The sequence below is a fragment of the Coenobita brevimanus genome, chromosome 85, assembly GCF_032717465.1.
Source record: "Coenobita brevimanus isolate Jiangsu-jjx chromosome 85, ASM3271746v2, whole genome shotgun sequence".
In the NCBI taxonomy this organism is placed as follows: Eukaryota; Metazoa; Arthropoda; class Malacostraca; order Decapoda; family Coenobitidae; genus Coenobita; species Coenobita brevimanus.
The window spans coordinates 16,375,505-16,398,631 of NC_137038.1; the positions used below are offsets into that span (position 1 = coordinate 16,375,505).

The 23,127-nt window shown below is 42.3% G+C and overlaps 1 protein-coding gene across 5 annotated transcripts in view; it reads right to left on the reverse strand.

Moving 5' to 3' along the window:
* The window catches only part of Nmnat (nicotinamide mononucleotide adenylyltransferase), a 534,591-nt gene that overhangs the window by 154,158 nt on the left and 357,306 nt on the right, over nucleotides 1-23,127 (reverse strand). Inside the window, exon 8 of one of the 5 annotated variants that reach the window (XM_080280513.1) lies at nucleotides 20,440-20,689. The exons of the other annotated variants lie outside the window; for them this stretch is intronic. Within the exon in view, the coding sequence (XP_080136639.1) occupies nucleotides 20,608-20,689 (82 nt within the window). The 3' untranslated portion in view covers nucleotides 20,440-20,607. Of the gene's footprint in view, nucleotides 1-20,439; nucleotides 20,690-23,127 lie in introns of those variants that run through there. 5 annotated transcript variants of the gene reach the window in all.

Below are 23,127 nucleotides of genomic sequence, written 5' to 3' on the forward strand. Positions count from 1 at the left end.
TTGCTTAACTACCTAATAATTTAACCTAATTTAACCTAACCTGACTTAACCTGGGCTCCAGCTGGGAAACTGGGAAACTAAATCCACTTTTGTGTACGATGAGTTTCTTCCATTATGCCCGAAACAATCTTAGGTATGGCATAAAGAACGTGATAATAAAGGAGGAAATCTTTCAGCAAGAGAAGGTAATTTACTACCTTGAAAATAGAAACATACAGAAAACCAACTGGAGGAATATGAAATGAATTGGTAAAGTCTTTAGGCTGTATGCTTAGACGAAAATTAATGGGTTTCCCAATTTTAGGGAACGAAATGGAACAAGAATGTCTGCTAATCAGAAAAAAAATTACTCATGTTCTCGTAAGTTAGCATTCAGTTCTGCATTCTTCGTTAGACATCGCGCTTCCCAACACATTTCGGACTGACAGAGCATAGTTATTTCTTCGTCGTACATTTACTGTTCATTCTTTTGTTCGTTCTAAGTGTACTGTATGTGTGAAACAGAATATTAATACAAAGAATAATGCATTCCATTAACCCCATCATAGCTGTCAGCCTCGAACAATGCTTTACTGTACTGGTGTCAGGGATGTTGGGTTAGGGAGAGCTATTAAAAACTGTGAACAATTATGGGAAGGGAACAAAGGTCACTGGTGTGTTTACACGACCCTACTCTACCATCTCAAACAGTCTGGCAGCCTGCCACTTCATCTTAGATGTTTTTGCCAACATGTTTGAACACTAATGTAACATGCACCCTAATTATGAGTAAGTTTCTTCCATTATGCCAGAAACAATCATAGGTAAGGCTTAAGGAATGTTATGATAATAAGAGAGGAAATCTTTCAGCGAAAAGTAATTTACCACCCTCAGAATAGGCAGAAAAATAAGAAAACAAACTAGAGGTATATGAATTGAATTGGTAAGGTTTTTAGGCCGTGTGCTTGGACGAAAATGTATGAGTTTTACAATTATAGGAACGAAATGGAAGAAAAATGTTTACTAATAAGAAAAAATAGTTTCATCTCACGTGTTCTCGTAAGGTGGCATTCAGTTCCACATTCTTTGTTTGTTGTCGCTTCCCAACACATTTCGGACCGACAAAGCATACAGTTATTTCTGCTCCTTACAGTTAAGTGTACATTTATTGCACGTTCTTTTGTTCGTTCATGTATGTGTGAAAGAGAGAGTGTTGATACAAACAATAATGTATTCCATTAACCCCTTCATGGCTGCCAGCCTTGAACAATGCTTTACTGTACCGGTGTCAGTGACGCTGAGTTAGGGCGAGCCATAAAAACTGCAAACAATTATGGGAAGGGAACGAAGGTCGTTAGTATGTTTACACGACCCTACTCTACCATCCCAAACAGCCAGGTGGTCCTTTCATCCCAGATGTTTTTGCCGATATGTTTAAATGCTAATGTAACATGCACCCTAATTTTATGTTTAAATGCTAATGTAACATGCCCCCTAATTTTATTAATTCTTTCACGAATCATAGCAAATCACAAGATGGGTTCAGGAAGGAGGGGAAAAAGCCAGGTGTACCAGACGAGTCTTTTCACATCTAAGAAAAAGAAACTGACTTTATAACTTTGAAAAAATGGTTCCAAGGTCTGCCACGGGAGCACAGAAATGTCTGAACTCACGAACATTGAGGGTAAACATACGCTTTGCTGTAAGCAGTAAGAGCACCTTACCAAATCGGTTCATCCTGATTGTCTGTCATATTTTTCTGATTATTTCTTGGTTGGTAAATAAAACATTTCTTGTTAAATCTGTTTCCCCGCTGTTTTTAGCTGTTCTGGTGTGACGACTCCTTGTTTGATTCGTTAACGTAATTGCAGAGGACACTGTTCTAATCTAAGAGTTTAACCAAACCTGGCCTAACCTAGCTTAACTGCACCTAATAATTTAACCTAACCTAAGCTTCAGTTCGGAAGTTGGGAAACGAAGTCCACATTTGAGTACGATGATTTTTGACCATTGTGCTGGAAACAATCGCAGGTACAGCCTAAAGAACGTGACGATAATAAAAGGGTGGAAATTTTTCAGCAAGAAAAAGTAATTTACCAAACTGAATATAGTCTGAAAAATACTGAAACAAGCTGGAGGAATATACATTGAACTAGAAAGGTCTTTCTGCTACTTAAAGTGTACATTTACCAGTAAATAAATCAGTCTAAAAATACGGTACTTGTGTTTTGTTTCTGCCAGATTTAATTGTGCTTTTGGACTAATCAGGCACCCCTTCACACCATATAGCTTGGATAATTGGGCTATCTCTGTGTGTGTGTGTATATATATATATATATATATATATATATATATATACAGTATACAGTACCCTCGCGTCCAGCACGGTAATATTGTCATGCATGGGTCACGTGTTGAACCAAAAACGTGTTGGACTAACAATAGAGCTTATGGGGAAAAATGAATTATGTCAGCAACCCTCGGAAAAGTCACCCTAAATACCTACCATATACCTATATATATATTGGTACTATTGTAATTATAATAAATGGTACTGTGCTATGAATGATAACTAACCTTTTAGGATAGTGTTGGTGGGCTTGCTGGGAATGGAAGATGGTATCCAAGGCTGTAGGTAGTCCTACTGGGTCCCCGGAGGATGGCTGCTAGCGTCACTAGCGGGTAATGGCTGTTGCTCCTCCTCAACCTCCCTCATAAATCCTTTGAAATCACACTTAGAATCACTATCTTCGTCCACAGCCATAGAAGGTCCTGCTTCTGCCTGTCCTAGCACTGTAATCCTCGGCAAAGTGCATGCTTCTCACACTGTTGCCAGAGCCCCGTCTCGTGACTGTGGAAAGTGATCGCTGTCGCTGACTCGGTAGAGAATAAGGAGAAGCAACTTTGTTTATAAACTGGGACGCACGCCGATGAGAAGGGTTTCAAAACGATTGATATTTATTCTAAAATATTAATATGTATTCAGTGTCAGGATAAATGTTCAATGCTGTAGTACGATACATTCTCTGTTGAGTCGCCTGGGTTTTGGTCACAATGTTTGGCCGTCGTATCCTCGGCAGGAATCCATCCAGATGAATTCCAAATGCCCGTGGTATCGTCGGCAATTTTACCACGTTACCGTTCCGATTTACCATCGTATCCTCAGCAAACCTGGTATGAAGTGCCGTGTGATAGCCTTCGGCTGCTAGGATCTTGTCTTAGTTTTTTATTATGAACACGTTGGCTTCATTCATGTCGTAGGCCTTGGCAATGTCAACTTTCCTCTCCCCTTTCTTCTTCCTCTCGATGCTTTCTAGCTTGGTGGCCTGAGGGAGGTGCCGACGCTTCTTGGGGTTCTCAGAAGGCTTCCTAGGCATCGTGAGCAGGGTAAAATGCAGTAACAAGGGCAGAAAATGCAGCAAGAAAAAAGCACCTTCCAATGCAATTATGCGACTGAGTGGCGTTGTGGCGGGAGAAATTTAAACAAAACATCACGTGACACCAGAAGCGTTTTTAATTGGGCGGCATCACGATCACGTCACGATAGCGGGCGGGGAAGGCTACTTGATCAGAAGTTTTCATTGGCTATCATCATCATGGGAATGTCCAGTATGACCCTGTTGAACCGGGGGTGATCGTGCTAGAGTGAATTCTGCAGATTTCGCCCACTTCTCGGAGCTCTGTGCATGTTATGCTAACACACTCGTGTTGCAGTAATTAAATCGTATTAAATAATACTAATTAATTGCTCTCCGTGCTGACCCGAATCGTGCTGGACTGAAGCGTGTTGGACGCGAGGGTACCGTATATATATATATATATATATATATATATATATATATATATACATATGTGTGTGTGTACTAAATATTTAAGGAAGGTGTTACTGAAGGTACTGTACACACATGAATAGACCATATCTTTATTTTGTGCAGTGAGTTATAGGTCCTGCATAAAAATCTGAAGTTAGTGCAGTTGAATCCCAGCTTATTTTATCCACCATTCCCACAAAATATCACTACGAAAACGGAAATATGTCAGGATTACTACGTTGCACCCACACTTCATGTTTTGTTTATGTTCGTCAGCTGAGACGAAATGTTGCTTTGCGACTGGCAAACACTTCCTAAGAGTATTTTTATAACGCTGCTGTGATTGGCTGAGATATCAAAAGGCGCCTTCTGAGGGAAAGTTGCCTTTCCACAGAAAGGCACACCAAACACACCTTTTAAACTGTTTCAGTATGGGAGTTGCATGTGCCCCCATAGGCACCTTTGACCTGCCGTATGAAAAGGCGCCGTTTGTCAACTAGCGCCGTGGCTAAAGGCTTGTTTTGAGTATCCAGCCCCAGGCTCATGTGAACGTGGGCTGGAAAGCGAAGTTACTCCTCATCCACAAACCACCATCCTCCTTTCAGAGTACAAGGATAGGACAGAGGGATTTTTGTATAATTAGGCAGCTCCACAACCCAGTTATATCACTGCCACTATGTGAAGACATCCCTCGCCAGCACGTGGTGGGTAGTGTACCAGGTATATGTTAGAAAGTTTGAAGGCTGAAGGAGGCATGGTAAGCCAAGAAGATGGATGGATAGTGTGTCACAAAGCATAATGAGGCTAAAGAACTGACAGGGGGACTGACTTGGTTGGATGAATAGACGAGTTCCGGTCAAAATCTTCTTTTAAGTTACTTGTATATGAAAAAATATGCAGAAAATAACTATGTCAACCATTATTTCCCAAAAAAAATTGTGCAAATACAAGAAAAAATAGTAAATGGAGTAGCTGAAAATCACGTGACTCTGAAATGGCCTCTGATTAGTTGTGACATCTACTCACACTGAGGCAGCATAGTCTTACTTTGTTTACATTTGGCCTGCATACATTGTGCTTATTTTTGACCTCCAAGAATGCCCAGTGACAAGAGGAATAATTGATAGTGTTTCATTCCAATATGTAGGTGCGCAGCACACCTGGGAAATTTTCCTGAGGAGTAGACTGTAGCACCAGTCGAGCAGGGCAGTACTCCCGAGGTGGATGGAAAGCTGATGACAGGGAGTGCTGGAGCTCCCGTTTCATCAGCCCTCAGGACTAGTTCCTGACCATCCCCCTTTGCTGAACTTTTTCAGTGTCTCAGTTACACAGAGAGTAGGCCAGCATGCTCTCCAGTACAAATTTCTCTAACTATCTTCACCAAACTACATGCACAGTACACACTACACTTCCTATTCAAAATTACCAAAATGGCGTCGATTAATCAAGCCTCGGAGTCCCCAGGGGGGGGGGGACCATAAATGCCCCCGCCATCTGCCCCTCTCCCGGTGACGACTCGAGGTGCCTGGAACCACTGTCTGACTCTCTTCTTCTTCATTTCTGCAACATTCGTGGCCTTTCATCTAACTTTTGCTCTATTGAGCACCACCTCTCCTCCTCTAAACCTCACCTTCTTTTTCTAACGGAGACTCAGCTGTCAGAGGCAACCGACAGCAAACCCTTTTCTGTATCCTCCTACTTTCTCTATACTCATTTCAAAGCCAAAGGTGGCTGTTGTGTATATATATGCAACGACTTATCTTGCTCTCGTGTTCCTGAACTTGATTCTTCTGAATTCTCCACACTCTGGCTTCGGCTTTCCTGTCATTCTCTGACTAAATATATCTGTGCTGTTTACTTATCCCCTAATTCTATTGACTATCAAAAATTCTTTGACTATCTTACTTCTACGATGGAACACATTCTGTCCATTTCTCCTTTCTCTGAAATCTCCATTCTTGAAGATTTCAATGTTCACCACCACCTTTGGCTCTCCTCTCCTTTCATGGATCCACCTGGTGAACAAGCCTACATCTTTTCTATCCTTAATGACCTAGAGCAGCTTGTGCAGCACCCTACCCGTATCCCTGACCGCCTTGGAGAGAGCTCCAACATACTTGACCTCTTCCTCACAACTAATCCTTCTGCTTACTCTGTTAATCTTTTCTCTCCGCTGGGCTCCTCCGATCACAACCTTATTACCTTAACCTGTCCTATCACTCCGGTACGGCCTGTGGACCCTCCAGGGAAACGTCGTCTGTGGCATTTTGGAGCCGCGGACCGGGAGGCCCTCAGGCTGTACTTCTTTGATTTTCCCTGGAATGATTATTGCTTCCATGGCCGTGAGCCATCTGAGTGTGCCTTGCGCATTACGGAGGTTATTCTCTCGGGCATGGAAGCATACATTCCTTTCTCATATCCTTTGACTAACGCAAGAAAGCCTTGGTTTAATCACGCTTGTTCTAATGCTGTCCGCAACAAGGAGAAGGCCTACAAAAGGTACCGGAGCCAATCCACCCCTGAATCACATCATCTTTACGTTTCTGCCCGGAATCGTGCTAAGTCTGTTCTTCGCTATACTAAAAATAATTTCATCCATACTAAATGCTCTCAACTCTCCAACTCGAATTCTTCCCGCTCCTTCTGGCACCTTGCCAAAAATCTTTCTAACAACTTTACCTCATCATCCTTCCCTCCTCTTTTCTACTCTGATGGTTCTGTAGGTATTTCTTCTACTGATAAAGCAGATCCCTTTGCGCAGACTTTCTCCTCCAATTCCACCTTAGACGATTCCGGTGCTGTTCCTCGATCACTTCCCCCCTCTGACTTCCTCATGGCTGACATTAAAATTTCTTCAGTTGATGTATTTTCTGCCATCACTGGCCTCAGTACTAACAAGGCATATGGGCCTGATGGGGTCCCTCCTGTTGTTCTCAAGAACTGTGCTTCTGTGCTTACACCCTGCCTAGGCAAACTCTTTCGCCTTTGTCTGTCAACTTGTACCTTTCCTTCTTGCTGGAAGTTTGCTCTCATTCAGCCAGTCCCAAAGAAGGGTGACCACTCCCAATCCTCCAACTATCGTCCAATTGCTTTAACGTCCTGTATTTCAAAAGTTTTCGAGTCAATTCTTAATTGAAAAATTTTAAGGCATCTTTCCTATCACAACCTTCTTTCCGATCGTCAATATTGGTTCCGTCAGGGACGCTCCACTGGCAATCTTCTCACCTACCTTTCAGACTCCTGGTCATCCTCCTTTCGGGACTTTGGCGAAAGCTTTGCCATTGCACTTGACATCTCAAAGGCTTTCGATCGAGTCTGGCATAAATCTTTAATTTCCAAACTGCCCTCCTACAGTTTCTATCCTTCTATCTGTGCCTTCATCGTTAGCTTCCTTTCTGGTCGTTCTATAGCCGCTGTTGTAGACGGCCATCGTTCTTCTCCTAGATCTATCAACAGTTGTGTTCCTCAGGGCTCTGTCCTATCACCAACTCTCTTCCTTTTATTCATGAATGATCTTCTAAGCTGTACATCTAACCCTATCCACTCATACGCTGATGACTCCACCCTTCACCTTTCCATTTGGTTCCCGCAACGCCCATCTCAACAGTTACTTCAAGAAACAAGGGATGAGGCTATGGCACACCTAATTTCTGACTTGGCTCGTATCTCTGACTGGGGTAAAAATAATATGGTTGTCTTTAATGCATCTAAGACTCAGTTCTTACGCCTATCAACCCGACAAAATTTTCCACAGGTATACCCATTAATGTTTAATAATATTCAGCTTAATCCCGCATCATCCTTGAACATGCTTGGGGTTTCATTTACTCGAGACTTATCTTGGAAAGATCATATTACATCTCTTGTAAAATCTGCTTCCAAGAGATTGGGTGTGCTAAGCTGTCTCCGCTCTTTCTTTACCCCTGCACAATTGTTGACTCTATACAGGGGTTTTATCCGCTCCTGTGTGGAGTACAACTCTGATGTGTGGGGAGGCTCCCCACATACAGCTCTTCTCAATAGGGTGGAGTCAAAGGCTTTTCATCTCATTAACTCTCCTCCTCTTACTGACTCCCTTCAACCTCTGTCTCTTCGCCGCACTGTTGCATCTTTATCTCTTTTCTATCGCTACTTTAATGGTCACTGCTCCTCTGAACTGTATGCTTGCATTCCTCCACCTCTACAACGGGCGCGTAGCACCCGTCTGGCAGTAAACTCTCATCCCTTTTCTGTCTAACTCTCTAATGCAAGAGTTAACCATTACTCCCAGTCTTTCATTTATACAACAGGTCAGCTCTGGAACTGTTTCCCTCTATCTGTATTTCCTGCTGCCTATGATCTCCAGTCTTTCAAGCGCAGTGTGTCCAGGCATCTCCAAATGATTGGATCTTGAATTTGGCTCTCTATTGTATTTTGTTTTTCTCTTGGAGGGAACTGTTACTGCGGGCTCATGGCCTTTGGTTCCTTCTTCCTCGCATTAAAAAAAAAAAAAAAAAAAAAAAAAAAAAAAAAAAGCCAATAACAATAAACAAAAGCAGTGGTGGCTGGCTGCTTGTTGGAAGTTCCCAGTGCTGGAATGCAGTCTTTGGTGTTGTGAAAATAATATTTTCTTCACCATATAGGTTCATATACACCTAATTATCAGAAATTCTGTTAAAAACAAAACAAAACTGTGCTTAATTTAACTATTAATTGAAAATTAGGATTCAGAACGAAAACGTGCTAAGGTTAACAAGTATTTCTACTTTAGATCGCCAACACGCCTTGACAGACTTCTATTTTCACAAATACAGAACTGATTTAAGGTGCAAATAAAAGCATTTGTCAATCTATCTATCTATCTATCTATCTATTGCCAGACACCTCAATCCCGTTTGGGGTGGCCACAAACAAATCGCCTCCAAGTCACCCTGTCCCCCGCCATTTCACTGCCCTGCTCCCAACTCACACCCCCCTCTCTCATATACCTCTCCACCCCATCCCTCCATCTCATCCTCGGCCTCCCCCTCCCTCTTCCCCCCTCCACCTCACTCACATACACTCTCTTCGTCAGTCTTCCACCCTCCATCCTCTCCACATGGCCAAACCACCTTAGTGTGTTCCTCATACCATTTCCTATCACATCCACATCCACACCACAATGCTCCTTTATATCCTCATTTGTCAGCCTGTCTCTCCATGTGACTCCACAGGCTCCTCTTAAATAACTCATTTCCACTGATCTCACTCTTGACTTGTGTCCTTCCAACAACGTCCAAGCTTCACTTCCATACGTTAGAGTTGGTATCACAATACTGTCATGTAGTAACTTTTTTACTTCCATGCTCACTGCCCTGTTTCTTATCACTGCTTTCAAAGAACCAGCAACCTTTCTTCCTTGCTGTACCCTTTCAAGCACTTCACCCTCCAAACCTCCATCCTTACTCATCACACTACCCAAGTACTTAAACGTACTCACATTTTCCAATTCCTCACCATCCAACCTCGCTGCACATTCACTGACTTCACCTCTCTCAAAGACCATCACTTTACTCTTCCCTACATTCACCTTTAGATTCCGTTTCTTACACACTCTCCCAAACTCATCCACCAAGCCTTGCAGCTCCCCTTTTTCTTCACTCAACAACACAGTATTATCTGCAAACAACAGTACAGGGAGTTTCCAAACACTATCCTCTCTCACCAGGGCCACTCCAACATCCACTACCCTACCTTGTACCTCTTTTATTACCCCATCCATGTACAGATTGAACAACTATGGAGACATGACAAATCCCTGTTTCAACCCAACTTTCAAAGAGAAAAATTCACTTAGTTCACCATCCACACGCACTGCAGCCTTCGCACAATCGTACATACTCTTCACAGCATTCAACAACTTCCCATCTACTCCATATATTCCTAACACTTTCCACAATCCTTGTCTATCCACCCTGTCATATGCTTTCTCCAAATCCATGAAAGCCGCATACAACTTCTTTCCCTTCTCTAGAAACTTTTCCACTAAAGATCTAAGAATGAATATCTGATCTACACAACCTCTTCCCTTCCTAAAGCCTCCCTGTTCTTCTCCAACTAATTTCTCTATTCTTTCTCTAACTCTGTCAATCAGTATCCTACCATACACTTTTCCTATTATACTAAGAAGACAAATGCCCCTATGATTACCACACACTTCTTTTTCTCCTTTTCCTTTGTACAAGGGAATAATTATACCTGACTTCCAATCCTCGGGGACTCTACCCTCCTCCCAGGCCAATCTGCACATCTTCCATATCCATTCTACTACTATCTCTCACCCATGCTTCAGCATTTCACCACACACTCCATCAATTCCTGGGGCTTTCCCCGATTTAACTTTCTTTATTGCTTCCACAACTTCTATCCTACTGATTTCTTCCTGTCTTCTCACCTCCCTCCTTCTCCCAGCCATTCCCCAGCCACTTATACTCGCATTACTTCCATCCTCTACGTTCAACAATTCCTTAAAGTGTTCTCTCCATCTGCTCACTTTTTCTCCCTTCTCCACTAGTAATCTACCATTTTTATCTTTCACTCCCCTGCTAACTTCACTTCCACTCTGTCTTACTCTTTTCACCTCTTTCCAGAACATTTTCTTACAGTCCCTCCACTTTACACTCAAATTCCTTCCAAATTCCTCATCCACTCTCTTCTTACTCTCTCTTACTAATCTTTTCACCTCTCTCTTTCTTTCTACATATAACTCTCTCTTCCACCTCTCAACTTCTTCCACGCCCCTATTTCTCATCCATTCATTGTATGCTTTCTTCTTTTGTGCCACAGCCTGTCTCACCTCTTCAGTCCACCACGCTGTTCCTTGCACCCCCCTCCATCTTCTCTTCCTTCCACAGACCACATCACATGCTGCACATATTTCTTCTGTGAATATCCTACACACACCTTCCACGTCTCCCATCCGCTCCAATTCATATTTGCCCAATCATTCCTCCACTTCTCTCTTATACTCTGCCTTTTTCTCATCCTCTTGTAACCTTTCCACTCTCCTTGCAACTACTCCTTCCTCTCGTCTTTCCCTTCTTCTATTCCTCCATCTTACTTGAATCCTAATTCTGGCCACCACCAAGTAGTGGTCAGAAAGTCCACTCCCCCAACCTCTATAAGCTCTTGCATCCATTACACATCTTCGCATCCTTTCATCCACACACACATAATCAATCATTGCCTTCCTTTCATTCAGTTCACCACCCACCCTTCCCATCACTCACCATGTATATCTGTGGATCATTTTATGCCTGAAGAGGGTATTGGCTATCACCAACCCCCTCCCAGCACAAATGTCCACTAACACACTCCCATTCTCATCTATCTCAGCAGGCACACCCCACTCACCAACTATTCCATCCACCTTCACATTCCCAACTTTACCATTCATATCACCGATCAAAAACACTCTCTCATTCCTTCCAAACTTTTCCAAGCACACTTCTACATTTGTCCAGAACTCTTCTCTCACTCTTCTAGCACGATCTTGCACTGGCGCATACACACACACAATCGCACACATTTGTATTCCAACTTTCAACTTTACCCACACAATCCTTGACCCAACTGATCCATACTGTCTTATGCTCTTCTTCCATCTTTTACTCACTACTATACATACTCCTTCCTTTGCCCTCTCATTCTCACCTACTCCTGCACATATACCCCATCCATACTCCCATTCTCTCACACTTTCTCCTCTCCATTTTGTTTCAGTTATTCCACGTACATCCACTTTCGCACCCTGAAGCACCTGGACAATCTCTCTTTCACCTCATCATTCACTCCTCTTACATTCCATGTAACCATTACCAAGTCCTTTGTCCGGTCCTGGGTCGTCATCATTTGTATGTTAAATTAATATTTATACTAAGTAAAAGTGGTAGGTGGTGGTGACCATCATTCACTCACGATGTAGTGCTGCCTACTTCTTCCTTCCTTTATCATTCTTTTTCTGTGCCTGCCCTCCTCTCTTCCTATTTCTGCCATCTTTCCTGTCACTTCTTATTGCTTTTCTTTCCTTTACATGTGGCTTTACATTGAGTGACAAGCTAAATTGTTTCCTGTAAGCCAAGAAACCATTTACAACGCTGGGTGGTAGCCATATGACCAAACCATATATGCCCCCTACATGTCAACAAGTGGGTTGGTGGAAGATCAGTGCCCCTCCTGTAAAACAAATAACTCAAAGTCAAATGGCCACCCCTTGCGGGATTATGGCATTTGACAATAGACAGATAGATAGATAGAAGTCTGCCAAGGCAAGTTGTTGAGATAAAGGCAATACCAAACTGGGACAAAAGTGGTTAACTTGCGGGCCAGTATTGTGAGCCGCTAACCAAACTGACCCACGGTGAGAGAGATTTCACTTGCGAGGTGAAATGGATAACAATTTTTGCTCACAGTTTGTTGGTGGGATTAGAACTCAAATGAGCCTATATTACCGTAATTTTGTATTTGGTGAGAAAATAGTTTGTTATTCAGAGATGGAAACTTAACGAAAATTGTTAAATAAATATTACAGTAATCCCTCCACTATCTGATGTAACAGAGCCAAAGGCATGTCCGGAACGTGGTCCCGTCCGGATAGTGGGCCATAGACTCCTGGACTTGTACTTATGGACCCTAACCTACCCTGACTCAGAAAAACACCTATACAACTCCCTACTGGACATGCATAGCACCTATTTAAAACCCAATTCACACCAATAAGGGACATAAAAAAATGAAATAAATGCAAAAGAACCAGAGAATGAGGTTTTAGAGGTAAGTTTATACAATATTAAACATTCTGGGTACTTACAACAAGTCCCTGGCTCCTGGACTGGTTACTTATGGACCCTAACCTAGCCTAACTCAGAAAAACACCTCCGTACTGGACATACATAGCACATAAGACCCTATTCACACCAAGAAGGGATATAAAAGAGTGAAATGAGGTTTGAGAGGTAAGTATGGAAAATACAGTACAATATGAAACATTCTGGCAACTTACAACAAATCCCTGGCCATCTCGATGAATAACCCGCCTCCTCTCAGACTCTGACAGTAAAAAGGAGTACCTGAAGCACCTGCAGTACACTGTACATGAAGTCTTGCACTGAACTTAGTCATTTGCACTCATAAATCCATTTTCTTAACACTACACACTTTAGTCTAATTTGCATTCCATTGTACCTTAACGAAATAAGCGTTGCACTCTGCACTTAAGTCTTTGCACTCACAATTATAATTTCTTAACACTGTGCACTGTTTTTTCACTGCACAACACTGTAAATTCCCGTGTGGTCTAGTGGCGAGTTCTTGCTGTTTATTCACTGTCAGAGTCTGAGAGTAGCTGATGCAGGTGGCCTAGGGGTGCGTCGCTGGGACGTGGTGATGGACTACCCACTGCAAACGACTCTGAAGACAGGCGCAAACTCACGTTGAGTGGTGACTCCACCATGCCTGATGTGCTGGGCTATGGCTCGGATGATGAGGGGCTGTCTTGGGGAGGCAATGGTGTGGAGTCAGGGCTGGGCACAGCGGGGGTCACGGGTCTGAAAAAGCTGTCAATGGTTGATTGACGCAAGGAACAACGACTTTAACGATTAATGATGAGCTGCCTGAAAGCGTGCACTTCCTCCACAAGTCTCAAGAGCCCCATCTCCCTGTCGCAGTCCGGGTGTTCTAGGTAGTTGAGAATGAACTCTACGTGTTCCCGGAGTGCGCTCAGCTTGGGGATGGGTGGAGTAGTGTCACGCTGAGAGGAGTCCGCATCACTGTCACCGTCCTCGTCGGAATCTTCAAGTTGGGTACTGACACCTGCAACTGAAGATGCGATCTCGATATCAGACATGGTCTGATCCCCAGGATCGCACTCGTTGTCATCCAACCTCTCACGCACTTCATCCACATCAATATCGTCGCCAAGCACATGTAGATGTGCATGGAAATCGTCCACGTCAAAACCTACGAAATCGTGCTCAGCATCCGTTCCGAGAAGCAGATGAGAACAACCATTTTCTAAAGTCTTCACAGGGACTTCCTTCCATGCACTGGCCCAGTTGTAGATTGCAGACATGATGATGTAGCGGCGAATGTTTTCCAAAGTCCGCTGGTCTCGCGTGTCCCGTCCTTCCCTGCACTCGTCCTCGTCCTCGAGAACAACCATCACCTCGTCCAAAATCTTCCTTCGGTACAGCCTCTTCGTTGCCACGATCACTCCTTGGTCCATTGGTTGGATGAGAGCAGTCGTATTAGGTGGCATTAACATGCACCTAATGCGTCCATTCTCAGTCACCAAGTCCTTGTCGCATGGCTGGGCAGGTGCATTATCCAAGAGAAGGAGGGCCTTTACCTGGTCGCGCGGGATTCCCAGTGTCTTCGTCTGGTAACTGATAACCTCCTTGATGAAATGGCAGTGGAACCAGTCTTTGAAGATCTGGGCAGTGAACCAAGCCTTCAAAGAATGGTACCAAACGACAGGAAGGACATCCATCACCCCACGAAGACACCGAGGCTGCTTTGCACGGCCAACAATAACAGGCTTAAGCCGGTGCATGCCGTTAGCATTGGCACAACACAAAGAAGATATCCGTTGTTTGCAGAGCTTGCGAGGTACTCCATCTCGTCGGCTAGAGTGTTCATTGGCAAAGAGCAATAGAATAAACCAGTTTCGTCTGCATTTGTAGACTTGACCGAGAGTGAGGCCCTCCCTGTCGATCAAGCCCTTCACCTTGTGCTGAAACTCTTCTACTCCATCCTCGTTGGCATCCAAAGTTTCGCCATGAGACTTACAGTTGGTAAGGCCATGTCGTAACTTGAACGCGAAGAGCCAACTCTCGGATGCCTTGAAGTCTGGGGCATCATGAAGCCTTGCGAACTTCTCAGCAGCAGCCTTCAGCTCTGTGCCATGCACCAGCACACCAGCAGCACGTTGTTGTCGATACTAAATCAACGTGGAGCGGTCAACTTCTGCATACCAGGGAGTAAACATCATCTTCCTCTCCACGTTGCATTTGCTTTTCGATGAGAATTCAGCTGTGTACTGCATGAGTTTGTCACGGGATCTCTTGATATCAAACAAAGTAGATTGGGCCAGGTTGAATTCACGGAGGATGCGTGAGGTTGAACATCCCGCGTCCACCTTGTCCAATATCATCCGCTTCTTCTCCAGAGTCAAAACCACTCTCCTCCTCTTCTCAGGCAGCAGGGCCATTATCACACACACTAACAAGAAGCAGGAGCGCAGCAGCAGGTAGGGCACCACCACAAAAGCAAGCACGTGGGTGGCCATGATGACGAGCGTGCACTCACAACAAGAGACAGGCGGTAAGTGGGGAGGATGCAGGGGCACTCTAGCAGACAGCGGTGGAACTATGCACCAAAACACAGCTGGTCCACGCCAAGCGCGCCGAGCTCAAATTCCGGGGGGGGAAAGTTGATTTTTTTTTTTTTTAATTTTTTGCACTTTTGGGGGCAATTTTGGGAATATTGAATCCTGGGACCAAAATGTCCGGTAAGTGGGATGTCCGGAAAGTGGGCGTCCAGATAGTACAGGGATTACTGTATTTAATTCTTGTGTTTTTTATTCATTTTCATTTTTTTCTTGTAACATGAAATAAATATTCGGACACTCAGGTGACCAGCTGCAGAGGCTGTCTGCTTTGTTTCCAAATAACAAGTAGAAATCAGATTACAAAATGGATCCTGCAGCAAGGCAAACTCTATTAGATTGCCTTGTGGTTCTGAAGTTGTTAAAGTCCGTGAGGCAGTTGACGAAACTGAGAAAATGGGAGTGGGTCCTTCATGGCGGTCTGTTTACAAATGACCACGAGGCGCCAAGGCAGACGACACTGCTATTCGTTTCAGCTCGCAAAAACACACGCGTGTGACGCCAACTCAACTTTGTTAGCTGTTTCACCTTGCAAAAGCTGCTCACATGTTAGCCACTTTTGGCCTTGTGACACCACCATAAAAGAGAAACACTTCCGCTAATTTTAGCATGTTTTTGCTGTGAGTCCGGATTTTTGTAACAGTAAAATTAAACATAAAAATCTGACTGTATTTCAGATAATTGGGTGAGTATGAACCTATATGGTGTACTTACCAATTAAAAGTGCCAATTTGGTTTTGATTCGGTAAATGACTGGTGATTCAGTATTTCGTCGCACCCTTCTGAAGGTACTTTACAATCAAGTTCAGAGCCACTCACTGAAACTGTTCTTTCAGATAACTAGTAATGAAGAAGTCAAATATTAAATATTCATGAGCATAATACCACTATAAACTCATATGACTGATACTGTACGCCATACATTAAATGCTTTCCACCCCATGAGGTCAGAGTACCACTCGGGAGTGGTGTAGCCATAAGCTACTTCTAGTCAATATCACCACAATGTACATATCTAACAGGTACCACCCATTTACACCATGAAAAGTAATCCTTCACAACATACTTGAAGGGGGTAGTTTGGATCTACAGTGGCCATTTCAGTAAATATCTTGACAACTATTATTACTGTTACTGGTAAAGTATTGTGTGATGGACTGGGGCATCATCTGCAGTATGAATACTGACTTCATCGCCAATATGGTGGATGCTTCCCTCCAGCCACAAAGAATTAAAAGTTATCATGTCTTGATCAGTGCAACTGACAAATTAAAAGATACATATACCATAAGTTTCTAAGTAAATGGCAGAGTGCACTTGCCATGTTTACCCAGAACCAGAATAACGTCTATTATACATACAGGAGCACATGACAAGGGGCTGACAACCCTTCTTCCTCCTGACAGTTAACAGACTGACATTACCCACCAATAGGTAATGTGAAGCACACCAATAAAGAAAAATATAAACAAAATGGAGAGTCCTAGAAGGTATGATAAGAGAAACAGTGAAGGTTGATGAGATGCAATTCGGGTTTATGCCAGGCAAAGGGACCATTGATGCCATATGCACGGTCTGACAATATCTGGAAAATTATGTAGGAAAGAAAAGGATGCAGTACAGTACCCTCGCGTCCAGCACGGTAATATTGTCATGCATGGGTCACGTGTTGGACCAAAAATGTGTTGGACTAACAATAGAGCTTATGGGGAAAAACGAATTATGTCAGCAACCCTCGGAAAAGTCACCCTAAATACCTACCATATACCTATACATATATTGGTACTATTGTAATTATAATAAATGGTACTGTGCTGCAAATGATAACTAACCTTTTAGGATAGTGTTGGTGGGCTTGCTGGGAATGGAAGGTGGTATCCAAGGCTGTAGGTAGTCCTACTGGGTCCCTGGAGGATGGCTGCTGGCGTCACTAGCGAGTAATGGCTGTTGCTCGTCCTCAACCTCCCTCATAAATCCTTCGAAATCGCACTCAGAATCACTATCTTCCTCCACAGCCATGGAAGGTCCTGCTTCTGCCTGTCCTAGCACTGTAATCCTCAGCAAAGTGCATGCTTCTCACACTGTTGCCAGAGCCCCGTCTCGTAACTGTGGAAAGTGATCGCTGTCGCTGACTCGGTAGAGAATAAGGAGAAGCAACTTTGTTTATAAACTGGGACGCACGCTGATGAGAAGGGCTTCAAAACAATTGATATTTATTCTAAAATATTAATATGTATTCAGTGTCAGGCTAAATGTTCAATGCTGTAGTACGATACATTCTCTGTCGAGTCGCCTGGGTTTTGGTCACACTGTTTTGCCCGTATCCTCAGCAGGAATCCATCCAGATGAATTCCAAATGCCTGTGATATCGTCGGCAACTTTACCACGTTACCGTTCCGATTTACCATCGTATCCTCAGCAAACCTGGTATGAAGTGCCGTGTGATAGCCTTCGGCTGCCAGGATCTTGTCTTAGTTTTTTATTATGATCACGTTGGCTTCATTCATGTCGTAGGCCTTGGCAATGTCAACTTTCCTCTCCCCTTTCTTCTTCCTCTCGATGCTTTCTAGCTTGGTGGCCTGAGGGAGGTGCCGACGCTTCTTGGGGTTCTCAGAAGGCTTCCTAGGCATCGTGAGCAGGGTAAAATGCAGTAACAAGGGCAGAAAATGCAGCAAGAAAAAAGCACCTTCCAATGCAATTATGCGACTGAGTGGCGCTGTGGCGGGAGAAATTTAAACAAAACATCACGTGACACCAGAAGCGTTTTTAATTGGGCGGCATCACGATCATGTCACGATAGCGGGCGCGGAAGGCTACTTGATCAGAAGTTTTCATTGGCTATCATCATCATGGGAATGTCCAGTATGACTGGGGGTGATCGTGCTAGAATGAACTCTACGGATATCGCCCACTTCTCGGAGCTCTGTGCGTGTTATGCTAACACACTCGTGTTGCAGTAATTAAATCGTATTAAATAATACTAATTAATTGCTCTCTGTGCTGGACCCGAATCGTGCTGGACTAACGCGTGTTGGACGCGAGGGTACTGTACTTTATTTTTATTGATTTGGAGAAGGCCTTTGACAAACTCCCTAAGTTGTTGGTGAAGAAGGCAATGAGAAGTTTGGGATTGGGTAGTTGGTTTGAGTGGTTATGACTATGTACGTGGGAGCTTGCACCCAGGTGAGAGTGAATGGAAATTTGAGTTTTCTGTGAATGTTGGTATGAGTAAGCAGTCACTCTAGAACCCCTTAATGTTTATCATGGTGCTTGAAAATCTCACATGACTTCAGAAAAGAACTCCCATGGGATATGTATAATGATGACTTGGTTTTGACTGCAGAAAATGAAAGGGAGGCAAAGTAAAGATTTAATAAATGGAGAGACGGAATGAGGTACAAAGGTTTGAGAGTAAATGCAATTAAAACAAGTGATGATATCTACAGCTGGTGGCAATACTGTCAAAGCAGAGGGAGTATGGCCATATGCGGTCTGCCCCAAGGATGTGGGAAGTAACTCCATCCTGTGCAGTGTTTCTGATAAGCGAGTGCATAAGAGATGCAGTGGTATTAGAGGCAGGCTGCAAAATAACTCTGGTTTCATGTGTACAGTGTGTTTGAGAGGGCATGTAGAAACTGTCAAGCATGAATGAATTGATCTTGCTTGAGAGTTTCTTGAATGTGTGGAGTTTTGTTATTGGCGGACATGTTATGTGCTGGAGGTGGAGTTGGAGCTAGCTATGTGGATAGAATAAGGAGTGACTGGAGGTAGTTCTGGGTGCTGCTGCCTCTCCTAACATTGAGAGGGCTCTCCCTCTGTGCCAAGGTTTCTTTGTATGCAGCCTGTGATAGGAGTATAATGCTGTATTACAGTGACACCTGGCCAGCAAAGCAAAACACTCACAGACTCAAATGTACAGAAATGACAATGATTAAATGGATGTGTAGTGCATCCTGCAAGACCTGGGGGCTAGGACTGCAACTGAAGAGTTGAGAGGAAAGATGGGATTGGAATGCATTGGTTTTGCAATGAGGAGGCATAAACTGAGATGGTTTGGGCATGCTGATAGGATGGAAGACAGCAATTGGTTGCAGATGGTGAGAAGTGTGAATTCTGAGGATAGGGTTGCAAGAAGCAGACCAAAAAAGACCGCCAACAAGATCACAGATTGTACTCAGGGATATGGGACTGAACACTGAAGCTGCCAGAGATCAAGCATGGACAGCCACCATTAGGTGACCAAGGCCAACACATGCAAGCATGCTGAAGCCTTTCTATGTGACACAAACAAATGAAAAATATGTGCAGATGGTGAGGGATGTGAGGGAGAATCAACATTCCAAGTGTTTAAATAGTGAATAAATAAGTGTCTGACCCATTTCACAGGTGATGATATTGATAATTCTCCTTATACTGTAATTTCCCTTTCCTTGCTTTCTGAACCATACCTCACCCCATCCTTTAGAAAAAAAAAAAAAAAAAAAAAAAAAAAAAAAAGAGGTCAGGATGATGATGGAGATACAGTAAACTCTGAATTATCCATCGTCATAACATCTGGCCTAAAGTGACATCCGGAACTGCTGGCCTGGGTCTAACAAAGCAATATCCGGAGCCATAATGGGACGTAACCAACGGTTCTATGCTATATCCAGTGTTGAGGTGCATCAACCGGCTTGTAAATGGTTTCCAACCGGCGCTGTATTACTGTACTGTATCATTATTTTACTATATTTTATGCTTAATTTTCATCTTTTGCTTGATGAAAAGATTTTAGGATAGAGGTTCGAGACGGACAGTAACACAATATCCAGCTCGATGCTGAGTATTGAGCCGATGGAGCGTTTTGCTCTAACTGACGTAAGGCCTGGCCGAATTATGCTGGACAATTGAGATTTTACTGTATAATGAATACATAAAAAATACTGTACATGCAGCTTGTTAGGCTTGTGAGCACCAAGATTCCTGGGATTTGATTGATGTGTGGATAACTGTGATCCTTTTCACTGGGCATGATGTTCATGTTGCCCCAGCTTTATTGTTTCTCTTTCTGTGTTTTTGGATCCTGGATCATCCCAACCTTACATGGGGAAAAAAAGTCATGATGACGATGAAAACATCAGAGAGAAGCAACCAGTAGGGCAGCTCGCACTATGACTTAAAAATACTTGAGAAAGGAATGTAACAGAAAGTCTAATCAAACTCAGGCTTTATTTCCTTAAATGAAACAATATATTGAAAAAAAAAAAAAAAAAAAAAAAAAAAAAAAGCATACCAGAAGTGCTGTCATCAATAATGTATTACATCATACAGTATTATATGACAAGCTTGCTGAGGCTGTGGACCATAAGAGAGTAACTACTGTAATAACAAAAACCATTGAAATTGCACCAATTTTTAACACTTAACAATGCCATTCTAATTAAGCAAAATATGTTGTCCTTTCTTCCAACATTCAATTCCTGTTATTCTTCTCTTCTCCTTGTACAGAGCCAATGCCCTACAAAATGCAAAGAACAGTAAAAGTGATCAAATAAAAGAAACAGTGGACTGTGGATATCTTAATGCAAACATAGTTATAACATGACATTGTTTATAATATACAGCACACTACTCTATGTGATTTATAATGTTCAATTACAATACTGTATTCTCATTAAAGGCTTGCAACTGTCTGTCATTATAAAAACATATACTGTATTTATATATATATATATATATATATATATATATATATATATATATATATACTGTATATGTGTGTATACATGTGTATATATATATATATATATATATATATATATATATATATATATAATAAAAGACAGTTAAGTTTTTTATAATAATTTTAATGCCCATGGTCCAACAACCTTATTGACATCTTTACAACTGAAAAACAAGTACAACCATGATAAAAGCAGACAGGATTTATTACTGGTGACTTTCTTTTATAAACAATAAATCTATGTAACTTCATGCCTTCATAGTGCCCTAATTACACTCACAGCCTTTGATCTACACATGAACTTAGACTAACTTTGAAACACAAAAACTGAGATTTCTCGACTTTCAAACATCAGCTGTACAAACACCGTCATCAATAAAATGTACACTCGCTCCAAAAAGTATCGGTGCAGAATATGTGTTAACTATTATGACACAGGGACCAGAGGAAACTGGAAATTGCTGTTCTGTTCTCCAACATGCAGGCATCCCAAACGATAGATGACCGCTATATCATATACCTCTTGTGTCCATCATAATGAGTAGGGAACGGCCGTAAATGCTACAATTTATACGGGTATTAACGGGCTGTCACTGCCACATGGTCGAATCATTCCGGATGGCAAAGGACCCACAGTGCACCGATACTTTCTGGAGTGAGTGTACAATAACTATCTGTAAAGCTTGTAATTACACATTTTTCAATGAATACTGTGAATTTACTATGTACAGCTAATGCCTGCAGTGGTGACAAAGAAATTAAAGCATAAGAGAAAGATAGGAGTACAAGCAGAAGATGTATAAATAGATGCAAAAATCAGAATATGAGTAAGAGAGGAAAAAGAAATGGAGTAAATGCAGAAGATAAAGTACTTGTAGTAGAAAAAGAAGTAGGTGAAGGAGGAGGAAAGAGTGAGATCAAGGGGGAAGAATACAAAAGGAAGCACAAAATATACATCATTATAAGCTATGACAAAATTAACATGAAAGGTGAATAAAGGAAGTATGACAAGATGCAAGTAGAGGGGGGACGAGGGGGGGACTTCAATAAGTAAAGAAGGGAACCAATGCTGAGCACTGTTCTGATTTATAAACCTCTTCAATCTGACAATATAATGTTTTTAATATCTATTCCTATTATTTCCAATCTGAAGTGTGTGGGTCTGCAATGCAACTTCTCAGGATATAATCAAACAACTTAAATACTGCCAGGTATCAAACAAGACCTCATCTGAGGAAACTACTGTACTGAATTAAACCTCTACCTCAACTACAGGCATCCCTCCTGTACATGATATTTCACTTTAACAAGTCTCAACTTTTCCAGTACATGATTATCCAGCTCTCACTTTAATGGCTTCTGTGGTGGAGAAAAATTACATTTAACAGGTATAAGGTAGGCCATCACCAATATTACCAACTCCACTTTGTGCATCATAATTATTTTCAATATGGTTTTGGTCTGTTCAAAATGACAAAAATTTAGTAAAATAAGTGAACATCACTGATCAGCTGATTACTGGGAAGGAAAAACTGGAATGGAAATAGCCCACAACAACAGGCCACTTTGAAAACATAGGGATTACATCACCCCAGTACAATGTTTTACAATGGTTTTCCTCAATATGGTCCATGCATATATTCTGGGAACTTTAAAGTGACACAGACTGAGTCAGGAACAGTATTATTAAATTATATATCAGCTGAGACTGGGCAGGAACTTGGATGATAATAGACAATGGCATCAGATCACCTTGTAAAAAAATGGATTATATACATAATCCCAGTTTTGCAATTTCAGTTATGATCTGTGTACTATAATACCAAACATCATTTAATATTTTCTGTGCTGTAGGTTATAAAGACTGAGTGATATACACTCTGTGAAAAGGTCATGTAACAGCACTCAGTTCTCTGAATGACTGATCACTGGCTGGGAGTTGAATTGTGTGTGATTTTCCCATGTTTTATGCCAATAATTATTTATCTTCAATGGCTTATTGTGTAAGTACAAGTGTACCAAGATGCTTTAGGCTTCTTTTCACTTTATGAAGTTTGGTTTTGGGGTTAGGTGGGATTACCTAAAATGACATGAGTAACCATGGCTGGTCACCTGATGAAACCCCCACTGGGCTCTTGTTTAATGCTCTCGATTTAAGATATTTCAATTAAAGATAAGTTTTCCCGAGATGCAATCCAATCAAAATTGAGGGA